General features: G+C 46.1%; 7 protein-coding genes across 7 annotated transcripts; 1 reads left to right on the top strand and 6 right to left on the bottom strand.

The window, feature by feature from the left end:
- Window positions 1-265: 265 nt before the first annotated feature.
- V1513DRAFT_452325 (uncharacterized protein) lies at window positions 266-967 on the top strand. The gene has a single exon (XM_066899108.1). It carries the CDS (start codon window positions 308-310, stop codon window positions 575-577), a length of 270 nt encoding a protein of 89 aa, XP_066751246.1. The 5' UTR covers window positions 266-307; the 3' UTR covers window positions 578-967.
- A 514-nt stretch (window positions 968-1,481) lies between these two features.
- On the bottom strand, window positions 1,482-1,697 carry V1513DRAFT_427577 (uncharacterized protein; the record flags this gene model as incomplete). The annotated part of the gene is made up of 1 exon (XM_066896225.1): window positions 1,482-1,697. A coding segment is annotated over one exon (216 nt), but the record flags the coding sequence as incomplete, so codon positions are not given.
- A 770-nt stretch (window positions 1,698-2,467) lies between these two features.
- Window positions 2,468-3,474, bottom strand: V1513DRAFT_452322 (uncharacterized protein). The gene has a single exon (XM_066899107.1). The coding sequence runs from the start codon at window positions 3,453-3,455 to the stop codon at window positions 2,544-2,546; it is 912 nt and encodes a 303-aa protein (XP_066751244.1). The 5' UTR covers window positions 3,456-3,474; the 3' UTR covers window positions 2,468-2,543.
- Window positions 3,475-4,107: 633 nt separating this feature from the next.
- V1513DRAFT_452318 (uncharacterized protein) lies at window positions 4,108-6,423 on the bottom strand. The gene is made up of 4 exons (XM_066899106.1): window positions 6,033-6,423; window positions 5,400-5,958; window positions 5,326-5,339; window positions 4,108-5,269 (listed from the first exon to the last, which is right to left on the bottom strand). Exons 1-4 carry the CDS (start codon window positions 6,214-6,216, stop codon window positions 4,470-4,472), a joined length of 1,557 nt encoding a protein of 518 aa, XP_066751243.1. The 5' UTR covers window positions 6,217-6,423; the 3' UTR covers window positions 4,108-4,469.
- Window positions 6,424-7,040: 617 nt separating this feature from the next.
- Window positions 7,041-7,979, bottom strand: V1513DRAFT_460593 (uncharacterized protein; the record flags this gene model as incomplete). The annotated part of the gene is made up of 2 exons (XM_066899846.1): window positions 7,041-7,462; window positions 7,508-7,979. 2 exons carry the CDS (start codon window positions 7,977-7,979, stop codon window positions 7,041-7,043), a joined length of 894 nt encoding a protein of 297 aa, XP_066751242.1.
- Window positions 7,980-9,047: 1,068 nt separating this feature from the next.
- On the bottom strand, window positions 9,048-9,985 carry V1513DRAFT_384787 (uncharacterized protein; the record flags this gene model as incomplete). The annotated part of the gene is made up of 3 exons (XM_066895183.1): window positions 9,048-9,540; window positions 9,592-9,697; window positions 9,751-9,985. Coding segments are annotated over 3 exons (834 nt in total), but the record flags the coding sequence as incomplete, so codon positions are not given.
- Window positions 9,986-11,475: 1,490 nt separating this feature from the next.
- On the bottom strand, window positions 11,476-12,424 carry V1513DRAFT_384756 (uncharacterized protein; the record flags this gene model as incomplete). The annotated part of the gene is made up of 3 exons (XM_066895182.1): window positions 11,476-11,523; window positions 11,578-11,927; window positions 11,989-12,424. 3 exons carry the CDS (start codon window positions 12,422-12,424, stop codon window positions 11,476-11,478), a joined length of 834 nt encoding a protein of 277 aa, XP_066751240.1.
- Between the last annotated feature and the right edge of the window lie 639 nt (window positions 12,425-13,063).

Below are 13,063 nucleotides of genomic sequence, written 5' to 3'. Positions count from 1 at the left end.
ACCCTGAACCCTGAACCCTGAACCCTGAACCCTGAACCCTGAACCCTGAAACCCTGAACCCTGAAACCCTGAAACCCTGAAACCCTGAACCCTGAGGCTGTAGCCTTCTTCGTGGTTGCGAAAAGGTCACTCACCGGCATATTCGGTGTGGTGAGAAGCGAGGAAGTGCATCGCTATAAAACGATGTGAGGGACCGAAGGAAAACTTCGACAAACATTGGTAGACTCGATTCTTGCGAGATATATTTGGGTTATGGTCATGGGAGTAGTTGAGCAGAACCCAGTGACGTAAAAATGGAGAACACCTGATGTTGTATAAGCTGCAACATCTGCTGCTGTTGAGTGTGTGCCGCGCCTTGCTGTGCCCGGAGAACATTTGTAGCCGGGGAAAGCAGCTGCTCGTTGTCCCCCCCAATCGTTGCCCATACCGTTGTCAGTCAATTCTTCGCCGTCGGAATAGTACTCATCTGAGGCACTGCCAGGTGTCGATGTGCTACCATTCAATGAAATGTCCAGCGGACCAGTGGGGGAGAAAAAGAGCGAATCCTGATGTCAGGGTTCAAGACTCTATTCTCTAACAAATAGCATTTATTGCAAAAAAATTCGCTAAAGAAAGAGGAATGGAAATTTTCCAGTAGTAAGGAGAGTGTTCGGCCTACCCTGTCACGATGAGATTGGAGGTCGGCTGAGAAAATGTCGAGATATCGATCGGACGGTCGTCAGAAAGTCGCGAAGCACGATGTTCATTAGGTTCTGAAAAGTTGCCCTCGCATTGGTCAGTCCAAACGGTATCACCAACGAATTAACCCTTCTCACGCGTTGAGGAGGACGTCATCCATTCATTAGCTCCAAGTGACTAACGGCAGTGAGATGCAAGCTTGAACTGCGTTGGCTGTGAGGCCATATTAGATTGTACTATTGGGAAATATAAAGTGCGCAGATAGATTGCACTCATAACGATTGACTGCCCAACCGGAGGTCCGGCGAATGAGACTTCGTGCTGCAAACATTTTAACTTAGGCAGAAGCCCTTGCCCAAATTTTTAGTCACTTCCCATAGACTTTTCCTGCACGTGCAGACCTGCAATCGCGTATACAACGAAGCCCAACATCAGAATAGGTCAAATTATTACAATTTTTTCCGTGCTATCCAGCAACATTAGCATTCTCATAGTTTCACCATTCATCGCAAACCGGCGTACCCCTAGAATGTCTCTACCAGCATCGAACATCCTCTCAACAGAGACTTCCTAAGTAGTTTCTCGCCGCCATAGCGATCTTTCATCTTTGTGCTTCCGCCACCAGTCGCCCGGCCAATTCTGGTTTCTTTGAGTTCGTCACAATTGCCCTCGGGGTCTCGAAGTACATATTTATGTCGGACACAAATTTGGCTTTGAGGCTGGAGCTTTCGCAGCATCCGAAGCTCCGGGTCGCTATAATCCAGGTTATTTGCTAGAAATTGCTCTGTTTGAGGGGAATTCACATCATAAATATTGTACTCCCGATGGAGTTCCAGTTGTATTGCCTCTAGAATTAGGCGACCAGCACCATAATCCTCTCTCAACTCCTGTCGAATGAGGTCGCCTTTGACACGCTGGTCCAAAACAAGAGCCGTATAGTAGGTATCGATCACATCCATGAACGAGTAATACTTTTTACCCTTCTTCATGCCAGTTTTCACTGCCAGTTCGATGTCCATGTCAATTTTTGAAAGCTTCCGTGTCGTAGCGAAGCATCATGGAGTAGATCATGGAGTTCATAGTAAATCGGAGCCGTGAGACTAATCTGCGGCTTCCTTTTAGAAACAGAGTAGCTCATTGAATTTCGGAGGAATGCTGTTGATTTGCCTCAGTCGTTCCAATCACTGTCAGTAAATGACAGCAAAGGAAGCTCTACTTAATGCCCAAGCATTTGTTAATTTGGAATTTGGCCTGTAGCCGTTGGCAAGCAGGCGGTATGTCGAATTCCATGTGAAGTCTCGCTAGGACTGGTTGATTCTCGAGGTACCAGGGTTCTTGACCGCTCAACATATTGCATGAGAAAGCTTCAGCTGCAGTTTCCGATTTCAAAGCGGATAAGGCGTCTTTGCCAATGCGGACAATAAGTTATTCTGGCACTGGCGTACATATTAATCTGTCGCTGGTATGGCCGACGAAATAGTTTGGCTCAGAGTCCATTTAGAAAATTCAATATCATGTTAATGAAATTTGCGAACATTTTAAGAAAATTCAATAACGTCGGAATGTCTCGACGGAACCGGCAGCGGTTGATCTGGCGTTGCAAGTTTTATACCATCGGTCAATCCCATAAGGCGCAGCTCTCAAGTTCGCAATTCTAGAAAACCTTGAGAACGCGTAAGTTATGCATTGGATTTCCATGCGTTCCGACACAGGTGAAACCATATACAGTGGTACGGCGAAGCTGCTCGTGCAGTGTTTGCCGCTGCTGTTGTTGTTTTTACCATTCCAATAAGTTATCGAAGTGTATATTATTAAAGAAAACCAATATAAAAGAATAAAAATATTTATGCTTCATCACTAATTTGTTAAATGGCTTTGGATTTCTCTTGTCTGGCCCTAACTGCTTCAAACACACCGTTCAACTTAAACTTGATTCTAAATGCAAACAAAATAAGCCATCTAGGTGCAATATTAACGAGCAGGGAAAGTCTGCTACTCCATGACCCACGATACACATTGACTCTTTTCGTGAAATGGTTAATAAAACTATCACCATATAATACATCATCGACAACTTTCTTAGCGTACACCTCCGGGGACATCGGTGTTTCTCTCTCTGCCATCCTTCTCCTCCTAACAATTGAATTAGCCATCTCCGGCACATTGTACAGCGAGTCCTGTGGCAAGTCCCTCGTATCTGCAATATTTGTCTTGACACCACCTGTCACCACGTTGAGCACCCTCACCCCAAATGGTTCCAACTCAAATGACAATATGCTGGCATACTGGTGAATTGCTGCTTTTGACGCCCCGTACACTGCGCCCCAGGGAAACGGACATATGCCGGCCAGCGAACCGGTGAATGCGATCACCCCTTTGGCATTGATCACATAATTTCTAAACGCATGTGTGAGCCTGACTGGGCCAATGAAGTTAACATCAAGACATTGAGTCAATGCCTCATCGGGAACATCTGTAGCTGGGAAAGTGCATGATTGACCGGCGTTATTATATAACAGGTCCAATTTCTTAGGTCCTCCGTCGAGACCGAGCTGTGAATCAACGAACTTGACACCATCGTTGACGCTCTCCAACGACGAAACATCCATTTTGAAAATTGTAACGCCGTAGTCTGACTCCAAATCCCTCATTGGTTCAAGCCGTCTAGCACACGCAAACACTTTGAAACCTCTCTTGGATAATTCGATGGCCAGTGCATGGCCAATACCTGATGACGCCCCAGTAACCAAGGCGGTCTTTTTTCTTTCCTCCGACATTGCGGGTGCTGGACATAAAGAGCCTCTCATTTTCACAGAGAGGAAGGATGGGCCTGAATTCAGGGCGGGAACCCTAGCCGCTATTCCGTTTTGAGAAAAGGTTAAATAGATCTGGTCGCCGTAAGATGCCAACTATGTCGCTAGCGAGCAAAAGCTCTTGCATTTTTTGCAGACAGAGCTCATCGGCAGAAGCTGCCGCAATAAGGACAAGTCGTACATAGTCAACACCTTAGAGCTTCATGTGGCTACTGTTACCGACCGTTGAAAGCAACAGGACCCTCACTGGAAGCCTCGAAGCAATGTTGATGCCTTCAATGCAAACTTACAAACGAAATCGACTGATCGTAGTGCTGGTTCGATATTCTACGTCAATGACTGAGCCATCTTCTAGCTCAATACAGTTATCACCAAAAAAATAGTGGATTTTAGCGACCGACGATGGAGTCAGTTTTGGAAGCAGCTAATAAATGAATCTGATATAGTCGGCTGGTGGGTGAGAATCGATGGTTCGGTATATATGCGCCAGGCGGGATCAAGATTAAACGAGTCCGTTGCCAGTTTCTGCACATACAAATCATGGAGCTTCCGCGAAAGCGTAGCAGCGCCAACACGGCTAACACATGCTTGAGACTCTCGTCTCGGCTTTTGTGTTGTGGGGTCAAGAGGCCATGCCTTTGCAGATGCGCCGAAACTAAAGCCACACTCTCAGCATTATACTGCAATGTTGAATTTGCCAAAGGACCCACTATATTGACTTTTCAACCTGACCGACCAGTTGTGTACAGGTATCCATATAACAGAGAGCCATAATGAATTACAATTAGCAGTGAGGATCGATTCAAATGCAACTAACCTCTACAAATCCGAGAACGATTTTTAATTAGCAGACAGGAATCTTTTTGGCGAGTACAGTTTCAGAAACGCTACCTTAGCGCTTGATTATCGACACAGAACGGGTTGAAAAGCTATATTTACAGAGGTAGGGGTAGCAACATACTTAGCAGTTTACATCTGTCATATCAAGCCCGTTGGCCCCTTCCCTCCGAGTCCCGGAAATCCTAACTGCAGAAGCATAAGTTGTTTGAAGATCTCATCGTCGTGTATCGCAGTACCGCGCTCTTCTTCTAGTTCCGTCTTCCGTAATCGCGCTTGAATCACCAGGCACGCTTCTGCCCACGCACACGCGGTCCCGGCCAGGCCCTCAAAAAGACTGAAAGGACTGTCCGGCATACGGTAGCGGTGCGAGAATGGCTCCCGACTATATGGGGGGGTCTCTCGTGCGTGCAGCAAAAAAGCTAGAGCCCTGGAAAGGAAGTAGTCACCAGAGAGTTCCCCTATCGTCGTTGTGGAACTGGTGACGGTCGTCCTCTCCCTGAAGTTGCGCCTGGCGATTTCCATCTGCTCAACTTCATACTCAAAACAGTTGTGCAGTAGCAACAGAGGCCATGCATTACCGGCTATGCCGTGACAGAGACTACCACCTTTCGATAGGAGGCCCTCCTCCCATGTACGCTCAGTAGCCAGGCGGATAGCCTCATCCCATTCAGGCTGCCAGAAGTCTGAGGTGAGATACGGGTTACTTCTGGCGCAAGCGAGTAGGAGTAGGATCCCCGGACTGCCGTGGCAGATCTGGACAAGAGGAGAAGAGCGTGACGACGATCGCGAAGGAATAGACGTGGGGAGGTGGCCGTTATTTGAGATGCACATCCGGCATATGCCAGTGACCGTGCTCGCTATCCAAGGCAGATAAATGCGCGATGCGCCATCGTCTAGCTCCTCCAATTTGCATTCGAGAAGAATAGTCAAGATGCCAGCTGTAGAAGTTTCGAATTAATAGGCATGGGTGCACAGATAGAGAAAACTTACTTACTCATTCCATGGACACTACATCAGTCGCAAGTAGTCAGTACGTCTTTCGTGGTTTAACGAGGATAATGAACTTACGCTCCAAGACCATAATAACCTTCATGCCAAATCCACATTAGCGGGAATGCATTTTGCTCTCCATATCTCTCAGCAAAATCTCGCGAGCCTTGTCTGCCGGCCTGAATGATCACATCTACAAGTTTGGGAACGGCTTCAAAGACGGGGAGCAACGCTTCCCGAGCATTAGCATCGAAGACTTGGGTTCGTATATGCAGGATTGCCCACAGCAACCCAGCCCGGCCATATAGCACTTCATCAATACCCATATTGTGACCTCCGTGATGTATGACATGTCCAAGTTCAAGCGAGAGCTCAACAGCCTTGTGAAAGTTGGAAATGTCATTCTCGGAGATGCCGGAAGCTGCCTCCTCGGCTGTGATTGAGGCCAAGATACGAGTAACGATAGCGGCCAAAGGAGAATATCCTATCGGCGAAAGTTGTCGCGGCTGCAGATGCAGTTGCGACCCATTCGGGAGAATCAATTGGCTGGCAAGCCGGCGGAAATCTGGAGAAAATTCACCATTTTCAGCCAGATATGGGGCTTGCCGTGCCAGTCGAAGGAATGCGAGAGCGATGCCTGAGTTGTCAGTTAGTTTTCTGCCTTTGCCTTTACCACTTGTGGCATGCTGGGCTTTTCTGTAGGACATCTACCTGGGGTGCCATTGTATATGCCGCCACCATCAAAGTCGTCTGGCTCGGGCCTGTCTGTTTGAATCAAGTTACTGCTATGTCTGACTGCAAGCCGTAGATCCTGTAGGGTTTTCAGTAAAGTTGCCTTGTCGATCCTGATGGGTTGGAGAGTATTTTGATAGTACTGAGGGCGATGCGTTGCCATGATTTGTGCTTGATGGATCCACTGAAGGATAGTTACGTTTGATACCAATGCTATGGAAATCCTGTGGATTCCACTAGAAAGTTAAGAGCGCGTTGCTTGCAGGGAGGAAGAACACTACTTTTGAAGCAGTTTGATCAAATCAAAAAGAGGTAAGATGACGTCTCGAGCTTGAAGATCCCCGAACCCTAAGCAACGATCCTATAAGTAGATCGGGAAACTCAGGGTTCAGAGTTTAGGCGTTCCAGATCCGGTCTTCACACAAGCTTGCCAGAACATCAGTACATTGTCTTTACGCAAGCTTAATCCGCTTTAAGGGTTGGCGCGGCGTCCCTTTACGTCGCCGCCTGTCTTGGCCAAAAGTATTTGCAGAAGCTACATTTCAACTGTTAGAAGTGTCGGGATGACAGTGGTGCCAGAGGAGGGCATCACAATGTTATATTCTATCCTTTGTGTTTGAAGAATCATCCATATCGGAATGTCTGGCGTCAAGTTGTACAATGTTCGGACTCACTTTTTGTGCCAGACGCGGCAGAAGGCGTACTCAAATTCTCTCAGTTGTTCTATAGGTAAGTGTCGTGGAACATGTCATTCTCAAGAATGAACTGCGTCCACCACAAAGCGATTGGAGTAAGATCATTTTGTCTCGTCACACAATTGAATTACAAACAGTGCCTACATACACATCGATTGTGTACAATATTATTGCCATCTAGAAATGCCATCAAGATCCTGTAGAACCGCACAGGTACATGTATTTAATTGTTGCTTTCTGGGAGTGCAGTTTGAAATACATCTGCCAGATCTATGCCCGTCGTATGCGTAGCTCAAGCCTTGGTGGTCTTTGCGCAATGACACGTAGGTGTAGCTTTCGTTGTCTTTGTGATACTATGTGTAGTTCCAGCCTTGCTGGTCTTTGAGGAATGATGCGCGCTCGTAGCTTGGGTGGTGGAGGACTTATGCGTGCTTGTCTTTGCCGTCGTAGGCTTTGCTGTTGTATGCTTTGCCGTCGTAGGCTTTGCTGTAGACTTGGTCTTCGTTGTCGTCGCGATAATTGTTGGACTTAAGGTTCCAGAGGGTAGATGTGAATTTACATTTAAGTACTTACCAGTAGGCGGGCTTTCCATGCCATACAGGGTCTGACATTGACGGTAATCGTTCCGACATTGCCACCCCGGAAAATTGATGTCGAGAGCAAATTTGACACTATCTACGACATCTATCAAATCATCATCTTTTGCCTTGTAGCCTGGGCAGAGGTCATAATACGCCGAAAGAGATCCAGACTAAGCACAACAAAGGCAGTCAATTGTGGATTCTTTGTCAGCAAAGTTGAAGCATTCGTCCATCTTGTTAAAGTAATAACGTTGATGCTCAAGAACCTGGCCTATAGGACAACTGCATCCTCCAGGGGCCCCGGCCAGTGCAGGAAATCCTTCGATATTCATGACGCCACATCGGTCTCGAGCTTGAAAAGCATAATATTGATAAGCACAGCCGTTGAGTTCGTTACGACAGTTCGACAACCAACAGTTATGGTAACTGCACGTAAGTGAGGATTGGCACCCTTCCTGCGCCGCTTCATTACCAATCCCACTAATGCAGGTTTCATAGTTGTGATGGAGGCCAGATATGCACTTATCAAATCCCTGCGGGTCGGTGCAGGCAGCTCCATTCAATGATGTGTATATGGAAGACAAGCTATCAGCAAGTGGTAGCATACCCAGCAGTGTAAAGACGAAAACCGCTAGATGTTCAGGACGCATGCCTGAAACGTTTTTCGAGCCTAGAACAAGAAATTTATTACTCCTCTGCCCCACGACAACACAGACTGAACTTAGGCTGTGGGGAAAATATTTGCCAGAAAAAAAAATGCTGATTATTCAACGTACCAAATATGAAATTCATTCTTTACGAACAAAACCAGAGCGAAGGTGCGACGTCACAAGAGCTTGAGAGAGAAGTATATTAGGCAGAAGAGATGGGAAGCGGATTTCAGAGGTATATAAGGCAGGAGAAAACTATTAGTATCCTTGTAACAGCAGCTGACAGACACTGCAGAAACTTTGTCATATATTGCTAGTACAAATCTTGCAGTTGTTCTTTGGATTGGCTTCGTTTAGGAACCGAATTCTCAGCTGTTCCTACTGCAGAGTGCCGTTAATAGCTGCATTGGGTCTCCAGCTACACACTATTAAAGAAGGCTGTCATCCGATTCCACTCTAGTTCCAAGAGAATGCACATGGCGGGGCCGGAGCCGTGCCTTACTGTGAGTTGATGTTGAAGCGGAAGCTAAAATTGCCTACATATACATGTCTAAAAGAGTTTATCATTGAGCTGTAAATCGTCTGTTACCTTTTATGGCAGTGTTTCCTCAAACACTTCCACAACGCATTTATATCACATCTCATAAATGTGTGATAGCAAATACTTGGACACAACTAAATTTAGAATACTATAACTAGTTATAGGGCTGGTTCGAATGCGGATATCCGCCAAATCTGGGTCTATCCGCCATCCGCCATCCAAACTTGGCGGATTTACATCCGTCATCCGTCATCCGCCATTACAAGATTGGCGGATATGTATTCGACATTCCTATCCGCCTAGCTGAGTATGGCGGATAATTATTCGAGGCGCTCGAATTAACTCGACCTGTGGAGTTGAGCAAGTCAACTTAACTTTCCGGTTGTCGTGACTTAAACGTAACTGAACTTGCACTGTAAGGTTCAGGGTTCAGTGAAGTTTACACCATCTAAACACAAGGTTACACCTGTATTGTCAAAATCCCCAACATTACCATGACTCCTGAAGGTTCAATTGCGGATGCTTAATTAGGATTTTGCTTCGTCATGTGAAGGAACTCCATTCAATCTTGAGAAAAGCTCGGCTTCCATCCTTTTGCCTGCTTCTGGTCCACTGAGGATCTCCCCCATCATATCAGATCCAGGTGGGAAGTCCACCTCAAAGCTTGGTTCTCCAGCTCCCCTCATATTGGCCAGAACTGCTTGACGAAAATGCCACCGTAGGAATTCATCTCTTGCACCATCTTCACCGTTGGGATTTCGACAAATAGGGTCAAGTATACTCCCATCTATCCTGAAAGGATCCTTATCGAAACAGATTATCTTATAGCCATCATCTGGGTTGACGGAGAAGTCAAACCCATCAAAACTCTGATGGATAGCGGACAGCATAAGCAGCCCATTCTGACATGAATTTATCCCCGTGTCAAGCTCTCTTTTATTCGTAATCCACCGAGAAAATCCGTTCTGCACCCAATATCCTTCACTGGAGAGTGGAAAAATATGGGCTGCTTCAAACCCTCTCCAAACGTTTATAGGGGCATTAGCGTTGACAGTGCCAGTTATCGCGCACTTCCCATCTCTCTCGCGGACCTGAGTTCGGAAAGATTCTTCTCTGCCGGTTTCAGTTTTCGAAAGTATTCGGGTAATGCACAGCTCGTCTGTGATGGTTATTGCGTCTATATAAACCTCAGTAGCTGCTATAATAGAATGACTTATAAGAAGATATTACCTCTGCGAGAATAAGGTCTTATGTCATAATGGCCGGGCTTGAGAGCATGATTGGTTCGCATCAGGTCGACTCCGGTGCCGCGCAACGTGACTCTAAACGGACCAGACGCAACAATGAGGATGTCGAGCATAGAGAGAAAGTTTTCTTCCGTTACAGATGGATTCAATCTCAATCCACCAAGCCGCTGATCAGGCTCTGAAAAGTGGTAAAAATGGACATCTCGACCTATAGCCCTGGCTATGTATTCCCGATTGTTGAATGGTCAAGTTTATTTCAGTTTCACTGACGATAATGACATTAATGTAGATACCCAGTAACAATCGAAGTGTATATAGAAGATGATGCGAATTGCAATAATATCAAGTTGTCAACTTCAACACAATGCAGAGATCCGTCCGATCCGAGAGCAGCCTGCTAGGGTTAGGGCAATTATTGCTTTGCAGTGGTTAACTAGGAATCTTTACAGTCTCGAGGCACGGCCGGAATATTAATTGGCAATATTTCATCAACTCTGAGAATTTAACATAGCTACAAGCTATTTCATTGGTTGATCTAGCGGTCAGATCAACTCCACAATTCACAGGCTGGTGAGCAACGTCTCATACTGGTACTCGTGATATTGTTGTAAGGGCAAGCTCAAATCTGATGCCAGCAGCTCCTGATTTGGTATAGGCGAGGCAATCAATATCGAGCAAAGCAAATGCGGCCTGTAAATACAATTAACTACCATAGCTCACAAGACAATGAAAATTTTCAACTTATGATGCGAGAAGAACCTCAACTGCGTAGACCGTCATTAAAACTTTAACTTTCAATCTTCCTGTAGCGACGACCTACTTGACTGGAATTGATAGTACAGGCTATTCTTTTTTTTAAGAATACAAGGCTTCGCTCTTGGACAGCGAGGACCTACCCCTCTTTTTCTAACTGTGAGCTGTCAAGCCTCGATATTCACGTGTACAAGCATATTAAACGAACAACAAAACAAACGAAACTGAAGCATCTACAGGCGATGGAAGGTTCAAGGGTTCATCCTTGTACAAAGGAACGCTAATAATGCTTATTTGGCGGGTAACTTTCTAGGATTTCATGGCCGGCCAATGCCACCTTGGCAAATACTATGCTCAGAATCTTCTGAGTTTGTGTAGCCAGACTTTCGCTGTCTGTGCTTCAAACGTCTTTGACCCTGTACAGTGCTGCTAGAGCGTTCCCAGGCGAGAACTGTTCGAATTTCTTCCAAAGTAAGCCATTATGTGACGGCGCAATAATCAGACTATTGGTGAGCATTTTATTCGTATCATATCATATCGCCGCAGAAGTAGTCGATATCACTCAGCGGGAGATAATCCATGGCCAAGTGGTTCACATCTGCGATTCGTTACAAAAACTCGGGTTCTATTGAACCGCAACCTTCCAATCCGCTTGGGATATCCACTGTAATACAACATGCGCGTTGTTGTGGTCGTCTGGCCCGAACCGATGTGAGCCACATAATATTTCGGACGCGGCGAATGTCAATCTCCAGAGCTACACCTCCTTGAGCCCTTTCTGCGATGCACGTGTTGCCTAGAATATTTGCTGTAATAGGCGCAGTATAGTATTATCATGTCTTGGAAATGATACAACGCCTCATCAACAACTTCGCATCAGCTATCATTGGCGCTCTGCCAATATAGCAGCATATCAAGCCGCCATAGGCTATACACGTTTGCTACATTTCGGCCCTTAACGTGGATGTGTTTCCAATCCAGTGCGTTTCAATAGCAGCCAGTCCTAGGCGGATGTCAGCAGCATGTCTCGAAATGGGATTTAATAGATCAAACTAACAAGAATATACGCGGGCAAGAATTTCGACGCGTATCGAACAACTGACGCCTGTTTACCCCTCCAATCCTGGCCAGAAGTGCCTTGCAAAATGTCATTCACTACCACCTTAGCAAATTTTGCCGCATTCATTCCATATCGGATGTCTTCGCCTCGAGCCCTTGCAGCTATGCTTTCCTCGGCAAGGATATATCGCGAGGTTGATGGCAATTTGTACTGGAGGACATTCCGGAAGAAATTGGAATCCACGGTTCCGGACATAACGGTCAAAACCTTGACACCAAAGGGTGCCATCTCCAATCGAAGAGTCTCAGAAATCGTAGTAAGAGCTGATTTCGACGCCGTATATATACCTAGTTTTTCTTTAGTATTCGACTGCTGCTGTTAATGTTCATGGAAAAATCTAGGACATACCCAACCACGGTGGGTACAGGGTCCCTCCGACGGAGCTAATATTGACAATGCTACCCTTTGCAGCTATAACGAGTGGCGCAAATGCCTGCGTTACCGCTAATAAACCCCACACATTTACATCGAACACCTTTTTGGCCTCGTCTATATCAACATCCAAAGTTGGCATCACGTACCCAATCCCCGAGTTATTCACCAGGTAATCCAGAGTTCCACCGGTGGCCTGCTTGATAAGCTCGACAGCAGCCGAAATACTCGTGCGGTTGGTGACGTCGAGAGCGACAAGTGTCACTTCCGGAAGTTCTTCCAGGAGGGACATCTTTGACATGGTTCTGGCAGTAGCGAAGACATGCAAACCTCTCCTCTGGAATTCGGAGGCGAGAGCTGATCCAATTCCGCCGTCGCTACAGCCAGTGATAAGTACCGACTTATGAGCCATTTGTGCGGTTGTAGGTACCGTAACGAACGTCGTTATACAGAACTGCTCGAGCCTTCAAATGGCTGGTGCAATAACCTCAAATGTACCTTGACACTTCTGCCACGTCGTTGAGCTTAAAGCCGAAATTATTGATGTTGTTCCCGTAATTGTAAATTTGTAATTTGCAACAATTTGTCACAACAGAATACGATATTTCTTGCAAAATAGGATATGTGGAAAATATCAAATCCCTCTGGTACAACACAATAATAAGTTATAGTATACGGGCAACCGGTGTGATGTAGTGTATGAACCCAATGTGGAAGATGTGGAAATTGTCTAGCCTACGATCGCAGAATATAGAATGCTCTAGAGACCCTTGGGATCATCCGCTCAATTATAAATGTAGTCGGTGTGCAAGGTAGACAGTTGAAATTATCTAGTTGCATTGTAATCAAATTGTTTTCCGCCTGTTTACCACACCCACTTTTGCGGGGTAACAAGCATTGAGAATCGCTCGGCATCCAGGCTCCATTGTGCAATTTATGTCTCATCTCAAGTATTAAGCTTATGAACGTATAGGCGAAGAAAACCGCGCCAAGTACTGGTATATTCAGGCAGTGCTTGTCGGCGACCGGATTGAGTGTGCTGCCCAAGGTG

The sequence above is a fragment of the Lipomyces chichibuensis genome (genome assembly GCF_038497645.1).
Source record: "Lipomyces chichibuensis strain CBS 12929 unplaced genomic scaffold V1513scaffold_46, whole genome shotgun sequence".
Lineage (NCBI taxonomy): Eukaryota > Fungi > Ascomycota > Lipomycetes > Lipomycetales > Lipomycetaceae > Lipomyces > Lipomyces chichibuensis.
This window is presented reverse-complemented; position numbering and strand designations above follow the sequence as displayed.